The sequence below is a fragment of the Siphateles boraxobius genome, unplaced genomic scaffold, assembly GCF_051911475.1.
Source record: "Siphateles boraxobius isolate OS27281-9 unplaced genomic scaffold, OSU_SipBor_1 55, whole genome shotgun sequence".
NCBI classification, from domain to species: Eukaryota; Metazoa; Chordata; class Actinopteri; order Cypriniformes; family Leuciscidae; genus Siphateles; species Siphateles boraxobius.
This window is the reverse complement of record NW_027509181.1, coordinates 11,928,512-11,955,689: the sequence shown is the minus strand read 5'-3', so window position 1 is coordinate 11,955,689 and position 27,178 is coordinate 11,928,512. Positions and strand designations below refer to the sequence as shown.

The following is a 27,178-nucleotide window of genomic DNA, read 5'->3' as shown; positions in this document are numbered from 1 at the left end:
CTGGAGCGAGCCAATGGTGAAACTCGCCACACTGGGTTCGCCTTCGAAGGGTCTGGTGGACACAAATACGGCGACGATTACCCCTACGCCGCCGTTCTGCTCTCTAGAGCAAATACAGAGCGGTGACTCTCCGATGAATGCTCGATCAACATAAAAAAGATGGCCGCCAACGGGTTTCGATTCTGACGCGCGTGACGCGCGTAAATTTCGCTTCAAACTTTTGTTTTTACGCGCGTCAGTTTCACTCTTGACACGCGAATTAACACAAAGTGGTCAAGCGTCAAACTAGACGCGGTAGACGCGAATTTGACGCGCTATTCGCGTCCGGTGTGAACGCACAGTAAGGCCTAGAGACTTGAAACCTGGCCAGGTGGTAGGGCCTCAGTTTGGGGAGAACAAAAAATTTGTTATTGCCGATTTTGTCCAAAACCTACTTTTGCAAACTAGTTTCTGGTTTTTCGCCCGATCGGAACCAAACCAGTGCCAAAATGTTCTCTGGAGTCTGAATATCAATAATTATCAAAAAAAAGTTGAAATTTTGATTAACTGTCGCTAGAGGGCGCAAAATGAATGTTGTGGGCGGAGCCTATTTTACTAAAATGGCTATAACTCAAGAAGTAAATGAGATAGCTTCACCAAACTCGGTACACATGTGACTGAGTTGATTTTGAGGTCACAGTAAAAAAATTGCGTCGATCTAACACTAGGTGGCGCTATAACATTAAAAAGCCATAAAAGGGGGTGTGGCCACCTGACCGTTAGTCCGATTGACCTGAAAATTGGTATGCAGTGTCTTGGTCCAAGGCCCCATGTATGTGTAAAAGGATATTGGCGTATCTCAAAAAACATGGCCGCCATCGGCCAATGAAGTTTGAGCACCTGTGAGACGAGGTTAACGGAGGCCAATCGGAACGAAACTCAATGGGCATGTTCGACTCATGGCCCAAGAGGTCTGTAAGAGTTTTGAAAGAAATCGGCCACTAGTTGGCGCTAACGAGTTTTACGGCTCTGTAATCACGTGGTGTTGCACACATCCCCACAAAATGCATATCATTTGATAGATCTCCTCATGATGAACAACTTTGCCTCTAGAACCATTGCTGTCAATCAAACCGTTCATTAAATATTCACGAATATGTTAAAAACCTACTTTTGCGAACTAGTCCCTGGTTTTTCGCCCGATCGGAACCAGACCAGTCTAGGACAATTCTCTGGACTCTCTAGATCAATAATTATCAAAAAAAAGTTGAAATTTGGCATTTGGTTGGCTATAAAAGGGTCATTTATAAAATGGGCGTGGCAAAATATAGTCAAAAGCCTATAAATCCTATACGAAAACTCAGAACTTCACAAAAATTGGTGAGCATATGTGACATAACATCCTTAAAAACCATGCCAAATTTTATGGAGATCGGAGCATAGGTGGCGCTATAACTGTTAAAAAGCTTTGAAACAATGTATTTCCTATGGCAAATTGCCTGTATTTGCTGTAAATGGTGTTTTGCATTTATTATCATGTAATGTTCATATCATAATGTTCAAAATCAGTGCAGTACAATTCTCTGGACACTCTAGATCAATAATTATCAGAAAAAGTTGAACAACTTCATTTTGATGGCTATAATAGGGTCACTTCACAATGTAGCCATGACCTAGTGTCCCCAAAAGCTTATATCTCTTCAATGAATGCTCAGATCTTCTTAAAAACAAGTCAGAACAAGTGCCATATGACTCCAAACAATCATGACAAATTTCAGACAGATCGGACAAAATTTGCCTCTATAACAGTTAAAAATGAGAAAATTAAATGAATATAATGGCATATTAGGCCAATAAGTAGTATTTTACTGCCCCCTGCTGTTTAAAATATGAATTATACTTGAGTAGTGTGACAAAATTACTATTTAGACTTTATAAAATTACTATTTTAACATTTACAATCACATTAAGTCAAATTTCATCTATTGAAGTATCACTATTGACAATTCGGTCACATTGACAAATGTGAATCCTGAATGAGACATAGTTCAAATCTCTGTATCTACAACAGAATGTGTGAGTAGTCCTATGTTTCTGAATAAATTCTGAATAATCTGATTAATAGTTTGCAAAGACATGTATGAAATAACATTCAAATATATTTTCATAATGATTTTATCAGTGTGTGTGTGTGTGTGTGTGTGTGTGTGTGTGTGTGTGTGTGTGTGTGTGTGTGTGTGTGTGTGTGTGTGTGTGTGTGTGTGTGTGTGTGTGTGTGTGTATGTAAGCTTGCATAAAGGAGTTAAAATGGAAAAACTGTCAAAATGAAAATGGCCAGCAGAGGGCAGTAGAAGACCACTTATTGGATCATTCTACTTATTAATTCTTAAGTCTTTTAACAGGTGCATTCATATTTAGACACTAAAATCACTTGTATAACAATTACTATTATAACACAATCATATTTTGTCAGTTTATCACTACATTTGTACTGACACTTCACATCAATGCTAGCAATGTGGTAAATCATGATAAACTATGGTAAATCATGCTAGAATCACGGTACTCTATGGCAGTGTTGGGAACCCTAATCAAACACACCTGATTCAACTCATCAGCTCATAATCACATATGTTAATGAGCTGATGAGTTGAATCAGGTGTGATTGATTAGAGAGACAGAGAAAACAGGTCCTTCAGGACAGGTTTGGGAACCACTGCTCTATGGTAAATCATCCTAGAACGTAGTAAATCATACTAGAACGTGGTAAATCATGGTAAATCATGCTAAATTCATGGTAAATCATACTGGAACATGGTAAATCATGAAAAATCACACTGAAATGTGGTATATCATGGTAAATCATGCTAAAACATGGTCTATTCCATCTATGATGTCAGTGGTTAAATGCTTGCTACATAAAACTTAATGTCTTTTGATGCTTGTGTGGTTAAAAATCTTAAATGCCTTAACTGCTTGAACACCGCTAAATGCTGCTTGCAGCTTTAATTTATAGTTATATTTTCAAAACCACTGAAAAATCTAGTTTTAAATATACTTATTTTGAAGTGTTGGTGCTTAATGTAAAAATATATAATGTAAATGATAAATCAAGTTTGAGAATTCTGCTGGCAACTGTATACAGGCCACCAGGGCACCATAAAGATTTTATCAAAGAATTTGCTGACTTTCTATCAGAATTAGTATTGACTGCAGATAAAGTCCTAATTGTTGGTGATTTTAATATACATGTAGATAATGGAAAAGATGCAATGGGATTGGCATTTAAAGACATACTTAAGTCTATTGGAGTTAGACAACACATGTCAGGACCTACTCATTGTCGTAATCATACTCTAGATCTAATATTATCACATGGAATCAATGTTGATGCTGTTGAAATTCTGCAGCAGAGCGACGACATCTCAGATCATTATCTAGTCTCATGTAAATTACATTTAGCCAAGGCTGCAAAGCCTACTCCGTGTTACAAGTATGTTAGACCTATCACTTCTACCACTAAAGATTGCTTTATCAATAATCTTCCTAATCAGTTTCATTGTCTCAGCATCCCAGATAGCTTAGAAGAACTTGATATTGCAACAGAAACTTTTAACTCTCTCCTTTCCAGCACTTTAGTCACAGTTGCTCCGTTGCGCTTAAAGAAGATCAAAGAAAATAGTCCAACGGCGTGGTACAACGAGCACACCCGGGCCCTTAAGAGAGCAGCCAGAAAAATGGAGCGCAACTGGAAGAAAACAAAACTAGAGGTATTTCGGATTTCATGGAAGGAGAGCTCGATTGCTTACAGAGAGGCTTTAAAAGCTGCTAGATCTGCTTATTTTTCAACCCTATTAAAAGAAAATAAACATAATCCAAGATATTTATTTGAAAAAGTGGCTACACTAACGAAAAAGAATGCTTCAAGCCCAGAAGTTTCCAAGAAACACAGCAGTAATGACTTTATGAACTTCTTCACTTATAAGATTGATAATATTAGGGACAAAATTATAACTATGCAACCGTCTACAACAGCATCACATCAGGGAGTGGATTATAGTCTCCCTGAGGTAAAATTTGATTCATTTGTTACCATAGGAGAGGAAGAATTATGCAAACTCGTTAATTCATCTAAATCGACAACATGTATGTTAGACCCTATACCGACTAAACTACTGAAAGAGATGCTTCCAGAAGTCATATATCCTCTTCTTAACATCATTAATTCTTCTTTGTCTCTAGGATACCTACCAAAAACCTTTAAGCTGGCTATGATTAAACCGCTTGTTAAAAAAACGCAACTTGATCCTACAGAATTAGTCAATTACAGGCCGATCTCAAATCTACCTTTTCTGTCAAAGATACTAGAAAAGGCAGTATCCTCACAACTATGTTCCTTTCTTGAAAGAAATGGTATCTGCGAGGATTTTCAGTCAGGATTTAGACCGCACCATAGCACTGAGACATCTCTCATTAGAGTCACAAATGATTTGCTCTTATCATCCGATCGTGGTTGTATCTCTCTATTAGTGTTACTTGATCTTAGTGCTGCATTTGACACCATTGACCACAACATTCTCTTAAATAGACTAGAAAACTATGTTGGCATTAGTGGAATTGCATTAGCATGGTTTAAATCATATTTATCTGACCGCTATCAGTTTGTAGCAGTAAATGAAGAGATGTCTTATCGATCACAAGTTTAGTATGGCGTACCACAAGGCTCAGTACTAGAACCGCTGCTGTTCACTCTGTACATGCTACCTTTAGGAGATATCATTAAGAAACATGGAATTAGCTTTCACTGTTATGCTGATGATACTCAGCTCTATATTTCTTCCAAACCTAACGAAACTCACCAATTCACAAAATTATCGGAATGCATAGTTGATATCAAAAATTGGATGACTAGTAATTTCCTACTAATAAATTCTAAAAAAAAAACAGAGATTCTAATTATTGGACAAAAAACTTCCACACGTAATAACCTAGAATACCGTCTAACACTTGATGGCTGCTCTGTTAAGTCTTCGTCGTCAGTTAGGAACCTGGGTGTGCTCTTTGATACCAATCTTTCATTTGAAAGTCACGTGTCTGTAAAACCGCATTTTTCCATCTTAAAAATATATCTAAATTACGTCATATGCTCTCATTGACAAATGCGGAACAACTAGTTCATGCGTTCATGACATCAAGGCTAGATTATTGTAATGCTCTACTGGGTGGTTGCCCTTCACACTTAATAAACAAACTACAGCTAGTTCAAAACGCAGCCGCTAGAGTTCTTACCAGAACCAGGAAGTACGACCATATTAGCCCGGTTCTGTCAACACTGCATTGGCTCCCTATTAAACATCGTATAAATTTTAAAATATTGCTGATTACTTACAAAGCACTAAATGGTTTAGCTCCCCAGTACTTGAGCGAGCTCTTAACGCATTATAGTCCTTCACGTCTATTGCGATCTCAAAGTTCTGGCCAGTTGATAATACCTAGAATATCTAAATCAACTGCTGGCGGTAGATACTTTTTCTATTTAGCACCAAAACTTTGGAACAATCTTCCTAACATTGTCCGGGAAGCAGACACAGTCTGTCAGTTCAAAGCTAGACTAAAAACACATCTCTTTGACCTAGCATTCACATAACACTCTATAGACTTCTATAATTCAATATTAGGCTGCTTAGATTAGGTCAGCCGGAACTGTGAACACTTCCCTTAAATAATGATGTACTCGTTACATCATAAGAAGAATGGCATCTACGCTAATTTTAGTGTCTTTGTTTATCCCGAGGTTTTCCCGCAGCCTGCCGGATCCAGGCCGTTTCCAGATCTGACGAAGGACTTTCGCCTGGACCTGATGACAATGCAGTGCTGAAGTGCCAACTAGCCTCTCCCTATGGAGGATCCCTATACCACTCTACAGATAAAGCGTTGTGGAATTTTTCGGTTCACGTACCTACCCAAAGTGATAAGATAAAATACAATTCTGCATCAAAATTTATAGACAAGACAAGTAGTTTGTTTAGGCATGGATTGTAAGGAATTACAAACCTGCGCACATATATTCAAACGCACATAACTATATAATCAATTCTTAATGCCCATGTGAACGCCATCAGCGTCTATCACAGGTTCACGTTTAAAGTCTGTTTAGAGAGAACGGTGTCGTCTTAGCGGCCCCTAATTTAATAACAAATGATCATTTAGACGGAAGTGAATCAATCAAAACTAACTTTAGCTGGAAAAAAACATCTTTCAAGAACCACTATAAAACCAAACCAATCTCTGTTACCTTAAATTATATTTTTATCTCTGTAAAGCTGCTTTGAAACAATCTACATTGTTAAAAGCGCTATATAAATGAGGATGACTTGACTTGATTTGACTAGAGATTTAAAAACAAAGAGTAGAATTTTTAAATCTATTCTCCGTCGAACTGGCAGCCAGTGTAGAGATTTGAGAATTGGAGAGATGTGGTCATATTTGCGACACTTTGGCCGCAGCATTTTGGACTAAATGAAGACGGGAAATTTGAGAACTTGATATACCGCAATATAAGGAAATGCAGTAATCTAGCCAGCACGTAATAAATGATTGAACAGCCATTTCCAGAGTTTTCAGAGTGATAAAGCCTTTGATTTTAGACAGTAGACAAAGTTGGTAGAAGCTGGAACTGATTACGGATTAAATGTGTTTATCAAATTTTAAAGGCTGGTCAACAAGAACAACTAAGTTCCAAACTCCTGGGGATTTAAAAGCAGATCTTATCAAATCAAATCCGGGCTTATACACTGAGAATTTTCATTTGGGCCAAAAACAATTACCTCAGTCTTGTCTTCATTTACAAAGAGGAAATTTTGGGCTAGCCATGCTTTCACCTCCTCAAAGCATAGCTGAAGAGAATTTAAGACTAGAGGGTTCTCTTGATTGGAATATAAATTTTGGTGTCGTCCACGTAAAAATGAAATGATACACCATGTTTCCTTAGAATAGTGCCCAGAGGTAGCATTTAGAGATAAAATAGAGAAGGAGCCAAAATAGAGCCCTGTGGAAGACCACAGGTCAGAGGTGCCATAGAGCTGGATAAATTCCCCATCTTTTCTAAAATCTTTCTGTCAGAAAAGTATGACTGAAAACATATCAGAACAGAAGCTTTTAGACCCACCCAAGTCTCTAGTCTAGATAAAAGAGTAGGGTGGTCTATGGTATCAAAAGCTGCCGAAAGATCTAAGAGAACAAGAACCACAGTATTTCCAGAATCAGTGGAGAGATTAATATCATTTTGCACTCTCAGGAGGGCGGACTCAGTGCTGTGAGCAGTCCTAAAACCAGATTGAAAAACCTCATACAGTAGATACAGATATTTGACAAAAAGTGTTGGAGTTGATCCAATTTTCTCCAATAGCTTAGAAATGAAAGGTAAGACAGAGATAGGCCGGTATTTTTTTTTTTAAAACAGAAGGATCTAGTGGAGGCTTCTTAAGCAGAGGAGTGACGTAGCCACTTTATAGGCGCAAAACGCAAGTCTCTGAGTTTTTGCAGAACTACGCCCCCTCTGGCGACAAGCGAAACTGCAACCAGAGTTGTGCACCCTCATGGACCACACGCACGCATGCACGAGCTGTTAATAACTAAAGGAGAGATAACTAAATCTGTGCCGCACAGATGTACAGCCAAAATGTCTTCAGAGGTAATAAAGTTATAAATCTGGAAGTCATTTCAAATATATGGAAGGAAAGACATTTGAATAAATTACTCTTATGTGTGAGGGGAAAACGGGGGTAGTAGAAAACTTTGTTTATGTGTTTACTGTATCCACCTATGATTGTATTGTTATGAAAACACGTTCATGAACAATATGATTGATTACTTCGCAAAAACTCAAAATAATAATCATACCATACACGGTTGGTCAACAACGTTCACTCAAATGTCTCAAGGTAATAAACAATCAAATGTCACCATGACGTTTTCATAAAAGCCAAACAGGTTGCGGGGTTCAGCCTGTTATTGATCTGCTAAGTAGAATATTCCAATAACAATACATCCTTTTTCTGTTATAATTTACTCAATTTATTACAGGTAATAATGATTATTACATCAGAGTAATATCTAAAATAGGATTAAATCAGAGCTAAACCAGGTCCAGACCCAGTAAAGTTAGCCTCTGAAGAAAGGTATTGTTTTACAAAGAGTATAATACATTGTTGCCCCCACATACCTCATATATACTACATACAAAATGTACCACATTCACGGGAACAATTTACTATTTTTACCGAAAAATACAATATAGCCAATGCAACGCCGTTCTTCTTTGTTGGTCAATAACATGAACACCTTAGCATGTTAGCAATGGACACAAGGCTAACGTTACCGGTAGGCCATAAACAAAAACATAGTTAGCATCTTTTATTGGATATGTTTTATGTTTCATGTTGTACTATTCTTCCGAACACAATTCCTAGATCATGAAACGGTTCACTAAAAATGGTAGTAAAACAAATTCTGATTGTAAATGTATCTAGCTTACGCTAAAGCATTACACATTTTACGCATCGTCATTTGTTGTCATAACGTAAATAGATTGGCCGTATCAAACAGTAGAGACTGACCTATATCTTACCGTTTTATCAAGAAAAAAGCCAACTGAGGATCCCGTTTGAGACCAAGAGCAGACCGGAGATCTCTCCATTTGTTGAATGCCTTCCCGAGGTTGACTCTCGTCTTACTCCGACGCCTGTCTGACTCCAATTTGGACCTTTTGGTGGCACTAGACAAAATGTTCCTTTTCTTTACTTTACGTGGAGTTTGCGTTGGGGTTTGGAATGGACTACAAGCCGGTCTCTTTGAATCCATCTTCTACCATTGACGCACGAGTTGTCTTCGCTAATGCGGAGAATGGCGGCGCCGGCGAACACAAACCTGCGAGACACATAGCCTGGTGAGCGTGAACGTGCATGACGTCACGCCCAGTCTCAAATTCGAACCCGAATCCCTCTTATATATTTTACAGTACAGGATTATAGAGGCAATCTCAGTGCGCAGAGAAGGGCTCATTCAGCCCATCAGGCAGTTCTTTAAGCATGTATGGGTTAGAAAAACGGGTATTTTTAACATGAATTGTTGCGCAATGCACCTTTAAGATTGGCAGGAACAGAGCCCGTTTTGAGACACTTGTTGATAAGAGATACCATACCTGGCCCAACCGATTCAATGATTAATTTGAACAGACTGTATAACTTACAACAGACTGACTGGCTGTAAACAGAACCTTTGTGTTAGAGTGGATTGTATTCAGTTAAGTTTGAAAATCAGCAATTTACCAAAGTTTTCTCTTTGTTTAAAAATGCTGTTCTTTTGAACTTTCAATTCATCAAAGAATGCATTACGATTTCCCAAAAAAAAAAAAAAAAACCAAAGCAGGACAACTGTTTTCACTATTGATACCAAGAAATGTTTCTTGAGCAGAAAATCAGCATATTAAAATGATATCTGAAGGATCATGTAACACTGAAGACTAGAGTAATGATTCTGAAAATTTATCTTTTCATAACAGGAATAAATTAAATTTCTAAAATATTAAAAAATTAAAAACAAAATGTCTTTTTTTTAGGTTGTTAAGCCTGATCATAACCTGGAAATTACTGCTGGATATGATCCTTGCAAAAAAATTGTGCTCTTAAACTGGAAAACTGGACTTTTTGCTTCACATTAAATGATTGGAATCGTTCATTTGAGCTCAACTCATATCGTCGATTTCATACCGTGTGGCAGCCCTTTCTGAATTTACATCTGCATAATGGACTCTTATGTAAAGTTCTCCCTGTAACAATTTTTAAACCAATTCTTCAAATGCTTTGCCTATGTTTGCCCAGTTTTTTAATTTTTTTCTATAACCATTTTCCTAGAACCATTTTGTCACTGGTTTACACCACTAGTCACGTGGTCAATCCAGTGGTTTGCTACTGATAGAGCAAAAATATTCTTCACCCTTTCATTATTCACTGGCAGAGCTCAACAATGGGCAGAATCCATATGGAATCAGGGTAGTCCCGTCACGCAGTTGTTGGATTCATTCTTCACTCATTTCCATTAAGTATTCGGATGGCCCGTAGATGACACCACAGCAGCCAAAAGCTGCAGCTCCGAAAGGAACCCTGCTAGTCTGAGTACTTCATCCAATCCACAACTGGAAAACCCGCCAGAGCTCCACCCAGTTCCTCAATTACATCATTAGTGTAGAAGGCATCAAGATGGACAAGGGAAAGGTGGAAGTGGTCAATCCTGACCAGAACCCATCATCATCAAATAACTTTTTTGGGTTTGCAAACTTCTACCAAAAATTCATACAAAATTACAGCTCATCTGACTTCCCTCCTCAAGAACAAGCCCAAGTCTCTGTCCTATAGTCACCCACACCTTCTATCAGTTGAAAAGACCTTTCATTGTTGAGGTTGATGCCTTTACCTTGGGCAAGGGTGCCACGATGAATCCACCACTATTACATTGCGTACAAAAATTCTGTGTTCCCTTGGTGCCCTGGGACTCTGGCATGGATCACTTTGTAGCTGCATTGCTTCCACTTCTTAATATTTTGTTTTATACATTTAACATGGATATAGCAAGTCATTGACAACATTATCGTTATTATATATAATTTTTCTGAACATATGTACACAGGTCATAGCATAAATATCTTTCAGTGGTGTATGAGATGGGGGATCCCCCAGATGAGGGGCCTGATCGGATTTTGGAGGTGCCAGATCTGGATCCAGCTTGTTTCAGCACAAACTAACCCCCTGGGGTCGGCGTTCACGCCGGTGTGACACACCTCGCTTTTTTTCTTATCAGTGCAAAAGAGACTCAAAATACTTACATATGAGTGTTATTACATTTTGTGTATACTCACAAAAAAAAAAAGTGTTGTGCTTTTTGTCAAATAAAGAAAAATACACATGAATTGAGTTTTGCCTTCTCTCTGTCAGTGAAGTCCATTCTGAAACGAGTCCGAAAATTAACTGTAACTCAGTGAATACTTGTCACACAGGCACAAGAGATTTTTCTTTATGAAGCTTGAGTTCTCTTCTTTTAAATGAAGTAATTTATATAAAAAACAAATATTCTCAGTTTATGTAATCTGTATGAAAAGAGAGAGATGTCAGTCGTTTTCTTTTCAGCTCATTATAGCTCATTAAGTGCTAATGTGACACGCCCACGGAGAGCGGACGCTATTCAAACGCAAATTATCTGAGGCAAGCCATGCAAACATCATGTTAAAACACATCAAGAATCGTCTTTACGTCTTCTTGCTACGCTGTGAGGAATAATACTATCGTAATAATCCTGGAAAAATTACCTCAGAAGTGCTGGAACTTTCATTTCGAGGAGCAACGGATCCAGCTGATGTAGTAAGTTCTTTATTATTAAGTGCTTTGTTCTAATCGCGATATGGAATAGTGTATAAGCAACTGCAAATTAACATTTATATGCTAATATATCATAAACACGATATGTTACAGACTAAATATGAATGTTTAGACAAGATTTTGTTGATTTCGTTGATTAGTTTTGGATAGATTAAAAAGTTTTTACTGTAAAAAAAAAAGACTACTGTCACATCAAATAAGCTTTTGTTTACCTTTTTCTGCTCATATGTTAAATATATAGAATTGGATGTTTTGTCGAAAATAAAGTAGGTATATTGAATTATCAACTAAGATGTTATTATAGTGTTTGTTCCAGTATTCAAACTAATGAATTCTTACCTTTGAAATGCGTATGATAAAATGTATACTTTTTAAAGTACTTTTTTTCCAAAAACTTTCTGAAAATACAGTATGAGAATTAACTGCACAATTACTAGAAATGTTTACCTTGGATATTATACAATTTGCATGCATACAAAATTTGTGGAAAAAGACACATTTTTCAAGATGTTTCCAACTCTAATTTGAACCAACTCTGTAGAATATATATACACGCCCCCGCCCAACACGTATTCTACACATGTTAACCTTCCTTTAGCAGGATGTGGTCTCTGCACCTCTGTTCTTATTTTGGGTTGGAAAAATAACACTTTCCCCAGCGCAAAAACCTTCTGGTCTGCATAGCTGTGAGTTTTTATCTTTTATAAAAAATAAAAACACACACACACACACACACACAACAAAAAAAGGCTTAGTAAGGTCCTTTACCACCCTTCATGGCGGTGGTACTACAGCAACTTGCAAAATTTACGATATGGCCGTTGTGCACTTTGTTATTAGGCACTCGTAACACAGTTCAACTGGTTGTGGGGTTTAGTGAACACTAAACCTAGTGTCACTATATTGACACAATGTTGAATGAGTGACAGATACGTCTTGGTTACTGTAGCTACTGTACCTCCGCTCCCTGATGGAGAAAAAGAGACATTGTGTCCCTACTGCCACAACACTGAACTACCCGCTGAATTGGCTAAGACATTGTCTCGGCTCTTCATTACAAACCTGAATGAGTGGTGCAAGCCACCTCCTTTTATAACTGTAGGTCCAGAGGAGTGTCATGCAAATTCCACTAGCCTATTCTCATTGGCCATTTCTGAAGCATAATAGGTATTTGAGGCTCCCAAAGGCGACCCCTGGTGTCACTAAATCGACACAGCGTCTCGTTCCCTTCATCAGGGAACGGAGGTTACAACAGTAACAAGACGTTTTGTGACACTAAGGGAGCTGAACAGGGTTTGTGTACCTGACATGAGTCCTTTCCTCCCTCCAGTAGACCAGCACAGATCATGTTGTCTGTTATATTTCCAACTCCATAGAGACAGTTGCACTGTCTGTTACCAATTATAGGAACCTCCACTTCCTGTAGAACATTAGGGGACGAGAGGTACACTGTAGGAAAGACATGAGAATCCTGTTACTCTATCCTGTTTCGAATTTGATTATGAAAGGTGTTTTATGTTGAGTTTAATGTAGCTATATGAAACAGGAATGATTTCTCACCTCCTTCACTAATGTCTCCCCATCCAGTGATCCAGCTGTCTGTGCCGATGTTAAACACACTGTGATCAGCTGCTAGACACACGGGTCTGATGGAGTCAGTGAAGGTGATGGGAAAACTCAGTTTGAGCAAAGCGATATCATTGTCATTTGTAACATTGTTGTAACTAGGATGTTTGACGACTGCCATGACACGTCTGAACACTTCATCCTGGGTCTGTCGCCCCAAAACCACACTTAAAGAAAAGATGGCGTAACCAACGTAACTAAAGGAATAGACAGAGAAAGTGGTCAATAAGAGTTTTAACCCTGTAAAGCCTAACATATGAAATAAAAGTCAGATAAATATATTTTTTTTGTGAAATGGATTGATTTATTGACCCTTTAGACAAATTATTTTTTTAATCTAAAGAAAATAATGTACATATGTGTTTTTTGTTCAGCATCATATTTTATACATAAGGCTTTTATGTCTCATATGATATAGTGAGAACATGGAGCTCATAGGCTCAAAATTAGTAAAAATGGGCAATTTGGTGCAGTTGCTGATAGTAATAATTTAAATAAATGAGAACTTAATTACAGTATAACAGACTACTTACCTATGCAGACTAATTAAAATGCACATGCATATCAGTTGTCAAGCTATATCTCCCAATAATATGTCTTAAGATGACATTTAAATGCTTAGATTTATTATCAAAGCTCTATAGTTTTTATTGTGATGGCAAATCATAAAATGCAAAGCAGAACAATGATGATTGATTATTTATTTGACAAAGATGAACAAATAAACACCCCTCAAAGCCCTTTATTATAAAAAATAATCAAGTAAAACCAAGTAAACCTAAGTTGCTTCTTTTATTAAATTATTTTTTTAATTTTTTAATTTAATTTTATTTAAATTACTCAGAATACAAAATTTATTCTTATATTTACAGGAAAAAGACCCCGACCTGAAAAGGGACATTTTTACAATTATATTAAAAGGTGTTTACTTGCTAAAAAAAAGTCAGATTGCACAAGGCATGTAGTAGATTGTGTGCAACAGATTTTTTACCAAAGTTTTTGACCATGATGATATTTAGGCAAGGCAAGGCAACTTTATTTATATAGCACATTTCATACACAATGGTGATTCAAAGCGCTTTACACAGAAAATGGATTAAAATAATTCTAAAATAATCACAGCATATGCTTAAGAAATAAAAATAGAAATAAAAAATAACAATTGTATTTAACCCCTATCTGGAGTGGAAGAAATGGAGAGTCAGGTTCGCGATTGTACACTAGACATGCCCCTTCTAGTGTCTCTTCACTCAGTGCGGATCTACAGTAGCCTATCCGTCAGAGACTAGAGGCCTTAGACATTTGTATATCAAATATGATTAAGAAGACTATCAGGGCTATTCAATTGGTGACCCGGAATCCGGCCCGCCAATCATCTCCATCGGCCGGAGAGCACCCCAAGATCCCTCCTCCTTTTTTCGTGGTGGTGCGGCTAATTTGGTTAGATACGTGGCCACAGTTGCACCTGCAGCGCACTGTTATAACTATACGACCTTTGAAACATTTTCCGTGGGAGTATTCCAGCAGTTATTATATGAGTCCTGTATTTCTGTCGACTGAACCAGCGATACCAATCATTCGTATCATTCTTTTGGTTTGATTCTTTCTATTCAATTAATTGGTCAAACACACTTGCATAATGGTCTGAAACGATTTGGATTTGTTTCGGACCGCTCTGTCACTGAATCATCTGAAGCGGTTTCTCAGTCAGTAACAACAAATAGAGAACAAATAACGTCTTGGTTACGTATGTAACCCTCGTTCCCTGAGTAGGGAACGGAGACGTTACGTCGGATGACGACGAATGGGGGTTTCGCTTAGAACACCTATCGACTTCGAGTATTACAAAACGAGCCAATGGCGATGAAATGCCATGGGTCTGCGGAATTTGCATAGCGTATCTCCGCCCCACCGCGTGGGTATAAAGGAGGACGCCGGCAACATGCAGGTATGTCTTCGCTGAGGAGCCGAGACTGAACTCAGGCGTCTGCCCAGCGGTACAGCGGAAGTGGCAGGGAGACGTAACGAGGTTTACATACGTAACCGAGACGTTCCCTTTCGTAGTCACTCCGAGTTACGTCGGATGACGACGAATGGGGGTCCCCGTGAAATCACGCCACCTTCACAGCTGTCTTCCAGTGCCCTGCGAAAGTCTGATCCCCCTGTCGTGATACTGGCACGGACGAAGGAGTCCTACTTAACACAGGAATACCAAGGTACACTGGGAAGCATATCTCAGAGGAGATATGCTGCAGCATGCCTACCTGTAGGGAGGACTTAAGATACGCATATGGCCGGAGGGCTACATATGGAGGAACACTGGAGTGACCAGCCCGAGGGGTGGCAACTTTCAACTCCAGGAGGGCAAGGTGGCTTGCCAAGGGAAAGACACGTGCTCAAGGAGACTTACAGTGGAAATACACATGTGGGGGTTACTCGGGGAGGAACCATGCACACTGAGGCACCTAGCCGACGCCCAGGCAATAGACACTGGCGCCAGCGTCAACAGTGCTGGAGGAACTCAGGGCTTCAGAGAGGAAGGCTCACCTGAGGAATAATCGCACGTATCCAGTCCGTGGAGTGGAATGGCGAGCAAGCGAAGACACCTGAGCGGGTCCAGTACTAGCTAGCTGAAGCGAGTACACGAGAGGACACAGGCTCCACTCGGAGATTATAGAATCTGGCGAATGTGTTGGGTGTCGCCCAGCCTGCAGCTCTACAAATGTCTGTCAGCGAGGCGCCATGCGCAACAGCCCAAGAGGACGCCACACTCCGGGTGGAGTGGGCTGTCACACCAAGGGGGCACGGTCGGCCTTGCTGTTGGTAAGCCAAAGCAATGGCGTCCACTATCCAGTGAGACAACCTCTGCTTTGAGAGAGCCTTTCCCTTCAGTCTCCCACCATAACAGACAAAGAGCTGGTCTGATGTCCTGAAACACTGCGTTCTGTCAACGTAAGCACGGAGAGCACGTACTGGACAGAGCAGTGCCAAGGCTGGGTCTGCCTCCTCCCGGGGCAGTGCTTGCAGGTTCACCACCTGGTCCCGGAAGGGAGTGGTGGGAACCTTGGGCACATATCCAGGCCGGGGTCTCAGGATCACGTGAGAGTGACCGGGCCCGAATTCCAGGCACGCTTCGTCAACGGAGAATGCGTGCAGGTCCCCTACCCTCTTGATAGAGGCCAAAGCAACCAGGAGCGCTGTCTACATAGACAGGAACTTAAGCTCAACTGAATGCAGAGGCTCAAAGGGAGCCCTCTGCAGGGCATTTAAGACCACTGAGAGGTCCCAAGAGGGAACGAGAGGAGGGCGAGGAGGATTCAGTCTCCTCGCTCCTCTCAGGAACCTGACGATCAGGTCGTGCTTCCCCAGAGACTTACCTTGAACTGCTTTGTGATATGCGGCGATAGCAGCCACATACACCTTCAGGGTGGAGGGAGACATCCTTCGCTCCAACCCATCTTGCAGGAAGGAAAGCACGACAGAGATCGAGCATCTCCTGGGGTCTTCTCGACGAGAAGAGCACCAGTTGACGAAGAGGTTCCACTTCAACGCATAGACATGTCTCGTGGACGATGCTCTAGCGGAAGTGATGGTAGCCGCCACCGCAGGTGGCAGTGTACTCAAACCTGCCTCGTCCAGTCCAGGAGCCACACGTGGAGCCTCCAGAGATCGGGTCGAGGGTGCCAAAGGGGGCCCCGTCTCTGAGAAAGGAGATCCTTCCTCAGAGGAATTGGCCAAGGAGGTGCTGTCGCGAGGAGAACCAGTTCGGAGAACCAGGTCCGGGTGGGCCAATACGGTGCAACCAGAATGAGCTGCTCCTCGTCCTCCTTGATCTTGCACAAGGTCTGTGCGAGAAGGCTCACTGGGGGAATCGCATATTTGCGTAGGCCCCGCGGCCAGCTGTGCGCCAGTGCATCCATGCCGAGGGAGCCCTCGGTCAGGGAATAGAACAGGGCGCAATGGGTCGAGTCGTGAGAGGCAAACAGATCTATCTGTGCGTCCCCGAACTGGTCCCAAATCAGCTGAACCGACTGGGGATGGAGTCGCCATTCGCCGGAGATGGGCCGAAACCGTGACAGCTCGAAGGCTGCAGACCCCGCTGGGGTCCTGTCCAGGAGCCCGTGGCAGCATGTCCGTTGCACATGGCGCCTCAGCCCGTGGAACATGCCTGGAAACTCGTTCTAGGGGAACACAGGCCCGTAGAAAACTGAGGTTCCACCACGGGGTGAAGGTCTGACGGCAGGTCGGAGTTACTGTAACTCGGAGCGTGCCATGATGCCATGCCCACCTCGGGACTCGATCGCGAAGCCACAGCTGAAGCGGTCTCATATGAAGCAATCCGAGCGGAGTTGCCATATGCCCCAGGAGCCTCTGAAACAATTTCAGTGGGACCGCACTCTTGTTTAATGGCTGAGTGGAGAAGGCGACCAAGTCCATACCGAGAAAAGAGCTCCTCTGCACAGGGCAAAGTTACTCCTTTCCCAGTTGACCCGAAGGCCCAGACGAGCTAGGTGCCGGAGCACTGGGTCCCTGTATTCGCAACCCTGGTCTCAGGAGTGAGCTTAAGACAGCCAGTCACCGAGATAGTTCAGGATGCGAACCCCGTGTTCCCATGGAGGAACAAGGGCTGCCTCAACAACCTGTGAAGGCGCGAGGAGACAGGGCTAGCCTGAACGGGAGAACAGCGTACTGATATGCGCGCCCTCTGACAGCAGAACGTATGTACGATCTGAGTCGAAGGAGAACGGAGACATAAGAGTAGGCGTCCTTCAGGTCGATCGCTGCAAACCAATCCTGTGGCCGCACACATCCAGAAATGCGTTTGGCCAGGAGCATCTTGAACGGCAGCCTGAAAGGGAGCGGTTCAGATGCATAGGTCCAGGATTGGCCGTAACCCACCAGACTTCTCCGGGACAATGAGGTAGGGGCTGTAAACCCGGACCTCATCTCGGCTGGAGGGACAGTCTCAATCGCACCCTTCGCCAGTAGGGAGCAACCTCTGCTCTCATGATAGGGGCATAGCCACCGACAAAAGTGGAGCGGACTCCCGTGAAGCAGGGAGGAGACCGTGCGAACTGAATCGCATAGCCGAGCCGATGGTTCGCACGACCCAGCGGAACAGATAGGGAAGCTCTAGTGCAGGCTCCCAACTGTGCCAGCGGAGTGAAGAACCACAGACGTCCCCCCGGTGGTGCAGCGAAGCGGAATGACCAGCCCAGACGAGGACGGCATAGCGGCCCGGTGTGGGGGCAAGGTCATAACCGCACCCTGACAGAGGAGGCCAGGGAAGGACCAGCGTTCCACGGGGGCCTGCTCTGTCAGGGGTCTGGCGACAGAGGGGGACAGGGGCGAAACGGTCCGTGGACGGCACGCCGTGTCAACCACCTCTGGGGCAGAGGGGGATGAGGAGAGCACGGCTTGTGGGCGGCGCTCTGTGTCGTCCGAGAACTCTGTATGCTCAGAGAGGAGAGAGTCAGTTCTTTCTGAATAAGGATTCTTCCCCAGCCCTCCACCGGGGAAAGGAGTGGCCCTGCTACCAACTCCTGGAAAGAACTGAGTCTCATCTCTGAGCAGCCCATCTCAAAAGTGCCGCTTAACCCGGCGTTTAGCGGGATGCGGGGCTGGAGAGGGCTGTGGCATCCCCCTACGGTCTTCCAGAGCCAGGCCCGGCTGAACGGGCGGGGTTGGAACCGTGGGAGGGAGCCTTCGGCGGTGGGCAGACTGAGGGATCTGAGCGGACGGCTGGGCCGTCGGGCAGAATAACCTCAATCTGCTCACGGGCGGTTGAGAACTGTTGGGCATAAGCACTCAACCGCGCCGCCGAAGAGGCCGACCTGGGAGATGGGGGTGTCGAGCAGACGGGTCCGCCCGACATCGTGCACATCAGACTGGTCAGCCCCAAACTGGTGAACATCACCTGACTCCGAGAGCGTACGGCCACTTTCGTAGCTCGGAGAGCAAGGTCAGTGGCGGCGCGCAGCTCACTGAAGAGCCTCGGGTCAGTCCCGCCCTCCTGCATGTCCATGAGCGTCTGGGTCAGGAGACCAGCAGAACGGTCATGGGATGCAGTGAGGCAGCTGCCTGTCCTGTGGCACTATAGGATTTCGCCACAGATTACTGTGACGAAAAGAACTACAGGCTTGGACGGGTGCTTAGGATTGCGCCGGGAAGCACTCTGAGGACACAGTAGCATGGCAACAGAGCGTTCAACCGGGGGAACCCCAGTGTACCCATGGGCAGCGGCCCCTGAGGGGAGGAAAGGCGGATGAGACCAACGAGAGGACCCGTGAACTCATCCTGCACGTCCGGGAGGAAAGATATTGGGGTTTGCCGTGGACGCGTCGGCGGCCTCACCCAAAAACCAATCGTCCCGGGAAAGCATGGCCATCATCTCTGGATCAGACTCAGGCACAGCCGTATGCACACCAGAGGGTGGCAGCTGTGAAGAGTCGTCATTTCCAGAAGAGTCAAGCCCACCTAGTGATGCTGCTACAGACACAGCATCATCCTCTGTAGCTTCAAATGAAAACACACGGGCCACCCGAGGGTAGACTCGTGGAATCATCAGTTCGCTAGCGGGCACCGTCATTAAAGAGGGGGGGCTGGGGCGTGGACACAGAGTCGGCGCCTTGTTCCAGACCAACACCCTTAGGTCACCCTGTCCACCAGCCGAAGATCGGGTAGTGGATGAGAGGACTCTCACTCTTGCGAGTTCACCGAGTCTCGACCTATATATGACGCGATGATCACGTTCCCAGAGAGAACATGAGTTATCTACGAGCGCTGTACAAGCGTGATCAAAGCCCAAACACACTAGACAGCGCTCGTGCCCATCAGAGTCCGATACCAGTCCGCTGCAACCAGAAATGCACGGTCGAGCCGTCTTTAAAAAGACGTGCCGCGTGCAAGCTCTTTTATGAGAGGAGAAAAAAACTCCGCGATGTTGAAGCGCACAGGGAGACACACACACACTGGCAGATCACTGCACAGATCAGCAGGCACTGTGAGCTCGCTGCAGATCGCCGTCACACCAACACCGGAGAGAGAAGCTTGTCTCGTAGAGCGAAGTCAGAGATGATTGTGGAGTGAAGTAATATTCTTGGCTCCGAAGCGAAAACATACCTGCATGTTGCCGGCGTCCTCCTTTATACCCACGCGGTGGGGCGGAGATACGCTATGCAAATTCCGCAGACCCATGGCATTTCATTGCCATTGGCTCGTTTTGTAATACTCGAAGTCGATAGGTGTTCTAAGCGAAACCCCCATTCGTCGTCATCCGACGTAACTCGGAGTGACTACTAAAGGGAACGCTGTTTTCAGTTGTTTCACTAGTTTGAACTACGCAGCACGGCCCAGTGGATAACGGATAGCAAGCGTTTACTCCCGATCCCGGAAGCCATTATTAAACAGCGTTGCAACATCCAAAGTGTTGCGACATTCAGTTTGACACACACCTCTCTGTAAAAAACCCACAAATTACTCGATGATTTAACTAGTTTTAAATTCCCAACAAGACTGAGAAAAACAGGAGAAACAGGGTGCCATGAACGAAGTTAGACTTTAAAATCCCCAAATCACCACCGTTACAAATATTTACCATGAATGTACTGTACTAATTCACCATGGTTTGGGCAGCAATGTTGAATATTTATTGAATACTATGTTATAGTCATTTATATTGCATTAGATTGATTAGTAGAGAAATATATAATTAATTTTTGTTATGAAGTTATGGCAGTTTCTTTGTTAAGGTGTGTGTATAATTTGTACCTGTGTTTAGGCATTTTTTATACAGTGGTAGTGAGTTAGTAGGCAAGCATGGTTTTACCTGTGGTTACCAAGTCTCACTGTCAGAATATTTCAGAATATAAGAATATATTTTCCTATAATAATTATAAATTATATAAATTGAGTTTACCTATTAACACAGTGGGCAGCGGTCAGCACCCACTGTTTGTTGATGAGAGAACCTCCACAGAAGTGACTGCCGTCTAGAAGAATGCTAGCCTGCCACGGCCAGCGTCCAGCTGAAGTGTTATGACCTTCTACTATCCTGCTACTGGTGTTAAATGTGGTTCTCCCACACACCTGAGCACTGGGAGGATCATCTGAGGCTGTAAACACAAAAGACACAATGTTTTACCCAAGAACTGCTCAAGCAGAACTGCAGTAGACGGCTTCATTCACCTCATTTGATATTTGAAGGGGACATATTTTAAATCCTGATTTACATTTAATGTGATTACTCAAGTAAAATTCTCAAAAAAAGTATGATGAAAAAATGATCTTTCCCAACGCAATATAAAATATAAATATTTTTTAAAAGATCATTCATTCCTGAGATCGCGCTGCTAAATTAAAGCGGCCAAGCAAAGGGAACTTACACATACACTGACTTTAAATGTATATATAATAAATATCTCAATAAATAATAAAACTCAACTAAATGATAAAACTTAAGTTATTGATAAGTATATTAAGTGATTTATAAGTCAATCTTTTGAAATTTTGAATGGAAAACCCCACAAACAAGAATTCTACATGAATGATGTAAATACTAAAGATTCAAAACATCAAGTTTTCATCACTATATTTCACAGACAATAATCATTTAAATGCTTAAAGGTAAAAAAAAAAAATGTTTTAGTTTTGGAAGTTGCATTAAAAATTCAGCTACCTCAGAAATATAAGGGGAAACGTGCCGGTCCAGATTGAATATACATTGTGTTATAGATATTTTATTTGCACAGTGATTTCAGGGAAAATAGAGTTATCAATTATTTTACTATATTTAACTAGAAACCAAATTGTCAATGCAAAATTGTGTACCTTGAGTGTCTGTTTTGTCACAAAATCCTGCAAAACAAAACAGAGGCAGATGTTACATGTATACCTATACTCTGTTACACACACTATTTAAAGAAACAAACAAATGCATATGTTTTGAGACATCAGTTATAAAATGAATTAAGCTACAGTGAATTACACATTTCATTAATACACATACCATTTCTTTCTGATGAATTGTCAACACGAAATACCCATCTACCCATGACGTTGACATTGCTGGTGTATGGCAGGTTTGCAATGTTTGAAACATTAATTAAAAAGAAATTAGTAGAGCAAATTGTGTCATAGCCAGACTGTTAATGAAGAAAACACAAAGAAAAAACCTCCATTAAATCCCAAAACTTTTCACACTGCTAAATATCTATATTGACACATTTTCCTCACTGCTTTACCTCTGCAGCATAGGTGGAGGTGATATAATCATAATGCATGAGTGTGAATGACATGTTTTTTCCAGACACCAAAACCACTTGAAAGGTCGACTCCTGGAATAGACCGGGAGTTCCTCATTAATACAAGCATCATTCTGGATATTCCATACATTTCAGTTCAATGAAAATACTATGCAATAAAAGCGCATTCTAATTGAAAAAAAAACAAAAACATACTGCCTCTCTGTTTCCAAAGTACGGTACTTTATCCCATGTAGCGATAAAAACCCATGAGGCAGAGAAGTTCAAGTTGGGGTAATATTGGTTTATGTCTCTTGAAGCCCGATTCAAGAGATGACCATCTGTTACTTGTCGGTAAGAGATGGTTCCTTTCCTACTATTATCAATGTCTGTCCACAGAGGAGCAATGATGTCTCTAGTCAAGCATGCAGGAAAATAATCAGGATACCACTGGTAAAGTGGCTCATCAAAGGTCAGGTCTCCGTTATTATTCACCTGTAGGATCAAAATATGTTATCTGGATTTTCAAGTAACATCCTCTATGTGGAATTTACATTAATGAATGTCATTAATAAATGCTTCTTACAAATATTTTGTCAAATACATCGCCAAAGTACACAAATTGCCACCGCAAGGGGATCGGTGGAGAACTTCCATCATCCGACTGTGGGTTTTTCTGATCCTCTACATCGCCATATGGGTAGAATATTCCTATTCCCAATATTATTATTATGAGAGTTTAAAGTTTTGAATGAGGACATTTTTATAATGCCTACATTTGTTTTCATGTTTTATTTCATGACTATTTATCAAACAATCTGATATTCTTTCTATTAAACAGTGACGTTACCCTCCTCAGGCCCGCCATCAACACGAAATGCCCATCGCCCCGGCACATCCACATTGCTGGAGTTAGAGAGTTTATTTTCATCAGGCACAGGGATTGAAAAATAATTTGTTGAGTTTATTGTGTCATAACCAGCCTGAGTAAACAACAATACAAAACAAAACAAAATAATATTAATAATAATAATAATTAATCAGCCAGTAGACCAAGACATTTATTTAAGGTCCCATTGGCCATTGATATTATTATTATATTATTTTTAAAGATTTGTAACAAGATTCTTATTCTGTCCAACCTGAACATTTTGGTTAGTTGAGGAAATATTTCCGTAGTTCATTATGACAAAGGAAAGAGTCCTGCAAATAATTACAATTACTTGGAAGGAGGATTCCTAGGAAAAGTCAAATAAAAACATTGGGGTTTCAATGAGAAAACACAGTTATAAATTGTCTATAAACAAAACTCATTTAACAAAATTATGCTAAATATATCCAATCCTTTTAAAATTATTTCAATCTCTGACTACATTTATACTAAACTTAGGTTAAAGATTAGTGTAACCATTTAATCTACACACCGTCAAGGAGCTGTTCAAGTAGGGCACTCTCTCCCAAGTAACCATGAGGACTGCATTTACTGAGAACCCAAACAGAGGGAAATACTGTTTGACATCATTTCTCGCCCAGTCCAGAATACGGCTTTGAGTTACCAAGCGGTAGGAGATGTTTCCATTGACACTACAGTCAAACTTTGCCCAGAGTGGAGCTATAATGTCTGTAGTAGAGTTGGCAGGGAAAGCCTTCGGCAGTCTTTCATAAGATGGTTCATCAAATGTCAAATGTCCATTATTGTTGACCTATAGTAAAGATATGAAGACTAACTGAAGCAACATGACTTCAATGTACTTCAAATGTAATGTTTAACATAACATCTTACATATATGTTATAGAATTTGCGTCCAAAGTACAAGAAAGGATACTGCAAGTGCACAGCTGAGGTTGCATTACTTTGACAGGGATTCTGAGAGACTGGAGAGCCAGTTGGGTAAAACAAACCTGGAAAAAAATACAATAGCATGCTTTGGCCTTGGTACAAAAATGAAAATTGAATTAAGTTCAGGAGAAGAAAGAAAACATGTATTACCAAGTTTTGCTGGCAAAGTGTCGACACGAAAAGCCCAACGGCCCGTAACATTGACATTTGTGGAGTGGGTCAGGTTAGCGATATTAGACACAGGAATTGTATAATAACTGGTTGAATCAATCGTGTCATATCCAGCCTAAATAATGATTACAAATATTTTTGTTACAGATCTGTGGATAAGAGGAGCTGTATAACTAATTCTACCAAGAAACAAATGTCACATTACTGTAAAACGTCTCAGGTTACTACTGTAACCATAGTTCCCTGAGAAAGGGAACGAGACGATGCGTCACTTGACGCTTTGGGACGCTTGCATGCGTCTGAGCATCAATGTCAACTAGTCCAATGGAAAGAATGAGCGTCACGGGCGGGTGACGTCATGACCAGGAAGGGATAAAGGCTCACCCGGTGAAACGCGGCATTAGCTTCAAAAAGTCGAAGCAAGCCGATCACAGGGAAGCAGGAAGTATGGCAGGGTGACGCATCGTCTCGTTCCCTTTCTCAGGGAACTATGGTTACAGTAGTAACCTGAGACGTTCCCTTTCGAGGGAACTCGCGATGCGTCACTTGACGCTTTGGGAACGAGAATACCCAAAACGCCAGAATTCCAAGTACCTCAGTGTCAGTCTGTTGGAACTAAGCACTAAGCACCTGAGAACCTGGGGCAGCATCCAGGTCCAAACTGTAAAACCTGACGAATGTAAGCGGTGAGGACCAGCCTGCCGCATCACAAACGTCTTGGAGGGAAACCCCAAATAACAAGGCTTTAGAGGCCGCCATACCCCTCGTTGAGTGAGCTCTGACCACCAAGGGACACGGATGGTCAGAGTACTCGTATGCAAGTGAAATAGCCTCGACTATCCACTTGCTAACCGTCTGTTTAGAAGCAGGAAGACCCTTCTTAGGTGATCCAAAGCAAATAAATAACTGGTCGGACTTCCTCATAGAAGATGTCCGATGAACATAAGTATCCAGTGCTCGCACTGGACACAAGAGGTTCAGCCTTTCCTGGTCCGCAGATGTAAAAGGAGGAGGACAGAAAGCCTGCAGCACGATAGGCCTCGGAATCAAGGTCGGCACCTTAGGGACGTATCCCTGTTTTGGATATAAGAATGCCTTGACCATCCCCGGTGCAAACTCAAGGCAAGTGGGGGAAACCCAAAGGGCCTGAAGGTCTCCAACTCTCTTAAGGGACGAAATAGCTAGCAGAAAGATAGTCTTAAGGGTAAGAAATTTCTCTGAAACCGAATCTAAGGGCTCGAATGGAGCCCTAGACAGGCCTTCTAGTACTAATGCCAAATCCCAAGCTGGCACCCTAGTGCGAGTTGCAGGCCTCAGCCTCAGTGTGCCACGAAGGAAACGTGTAATCAGGGGGTCTCGACCCAACGATGTACCCCCAACCAGGGCGTGGTAAGCCGCAATGGCCGCCACGTAAACCTTAAGTGTGGAAGGACATAAACCTGACGTAAAGCGCTCCTGCAAGAACTCGAGTACTGTGTTCACAGAACAGTTAACCGGATCCCACTGATGTCGGTGACACCATACAGAAAAAACTTTCCATTTCAGCGCATATAGTTTCCTAGTAGCTGGAGCTCTGGAGCTTAGGATGGTCTCAGCAGCCTCAGCTGAGAGACCACTCTCTATGAGTTGGGCCCCCTCAGAGGCCAAACCCACAGGTTCCAAATCTCTGGCCGAGGGTGAAATATTGTGCCCCCGGCCTGAGACAGAAGGTCTCTCCTGATCGGGATCTCCAAGGGAGGACCGTCTAAGAGATGGATCAGGTCCGCAAACCAGATCCGACTCGGCCAGCGTGGTGCTACAAGCAGTAGGCTTATTCCGTACTGGCGGACTCGTTCCAGAACTCCTGGGAGCAGAGCAACAGGGGGAAATGCGTACAGACGTAGCCTCGGCCACGTCTGCACCATAGTATCCAGCCCCAGGGGGGCTGGGTGAGTAAGGGAGAACCAAAGTGGACAGTGCGTCGTGTGCTGAGACGCAAACAGATCCACCTCTGCTTGGCCGTAAAACTCCCAAATTTTCTCCACCGCCTCGGGGTGGAGTCTCCAGTCCCCTGGCCTCAGCTCCTGCCTCGACAGGATGTCTGCCCCCACATTCTGGTCCCCAGGAATATACACTGCCCTCAGGGAGAGTACCTTCCCCAGAGACCACAGGAGGATCTGGTGCGCCAGTTTGCAGAGCGGACGCGACCGCAGACCCCCCTGACGGTTCAGATAAGAGACCACTGATGTGTTGTCTGTTCGTACAAGCACATGATGGCCCCTCAGGTCTGGGAGAAACTGTCTCAACGCATTGAAGACAGCCATCATCTCCAGGCAATTGATGTGCCACGAAAGATGATGACTTTTCCACAGACCCTGAACCGAGCGGCCTTCCATTACCGCTCCCCAGCCGGTGAGGGAAGCATCTGTCGAGATCGTAACACGATGGCAAAGAGCTCCCAATACCGGACCCTGGGTTAAGAACCAATGTTTCCTCCATATAATTAAGGCACGAAGGCACCGCCGCGTGACCTTGATCATACGAAGTGGGTTTCCCCTCGGGGAGAACCCTCTGGTCCTTAGCCACCACTGTAAAGGTCTCATGTACAGCAGGCCAAAAGGAATCACGTTGGACGCTGCCGCCAAGAGACCCAACAGTCTCTCGAACTGTTTCACAGTGCGTGACTGGCCTAGCTTTAGCTCTTTGGTGGCTGTCAGGATAGCAGCTACACGAACGGGCGATAGAGTGGCCCGCATCGTCACTGAATCCCATACCACACCAAGGAAAGTGGTTCTCTGTACTGGAGAAAGAACACTCTTCTTGGCGTTGAGCCTCAACCCCAACATCTGCATATGAGCGAGAACGACACCTCGGTGCCGAACCGCCGACTGCTCTGATTCCGCCAGAAC

The 27,178-nt window shown here is 42.8% G+C and overlaps 1 protein-coding gene across 1 annotated transcript in view; it reads right to left on the bottom strand.

The window, feature by feature from the left end:
- Nucleotides 1-27,178, bottom strand: part of LOC143714793 (uncharacterized) — a 51,162-nt gene that overhangs the window by 10,439 nt on the left and 13,545 nt on the right. The window contains exons 15-27 of the mRNA XM_077206231.1: nt 24,270-24,405; nt 24,063-24,181; nt 23,704-23,982; nt 23,422-23,517; nt 23,130-23,262; nt 22,866-22,990; nt 22,496-22,774; nt 22,280-22,372; nt 22,045-22,180; nt 21,867-21,893; nt 20,956-21,151; nt 12,972-13,234; nt 12,715-12,860 (exon numbers count right to left, since the gene is read on the bottom strand). Of these exons, the coding sequence (XP_077062346.1) occupies nt 12,715-12,860; nt 12,972-13,234; nt 20,956-21,151; nt 21,867-21,893; nt 22,045-22,180; nt 22,280-22,372; nt 22,496-22,774; nt 22,866-22,990; nt 23,130-23,262; nt 23,422-23,517; nt 23,704-23,982; nt 24,063-24,181; nt 24,270-24,405 (2,028 nt within the window). The remainder of the gene's footprint in view (nt 1-12,714; nt 12,861-12,971; nt 13,235-20,955; nt 21,152-21,866; nt 21,894-22,044; nt 22,181-22,279; nt 22,373-22,495; nt 22,775-22,865; nt 22,991-23,129; nt 23,263-23,421; nt 23,518-23,703; nt 23,983-24,062; nt 24,182-24,269; nt 24,406-27,178) is intronic.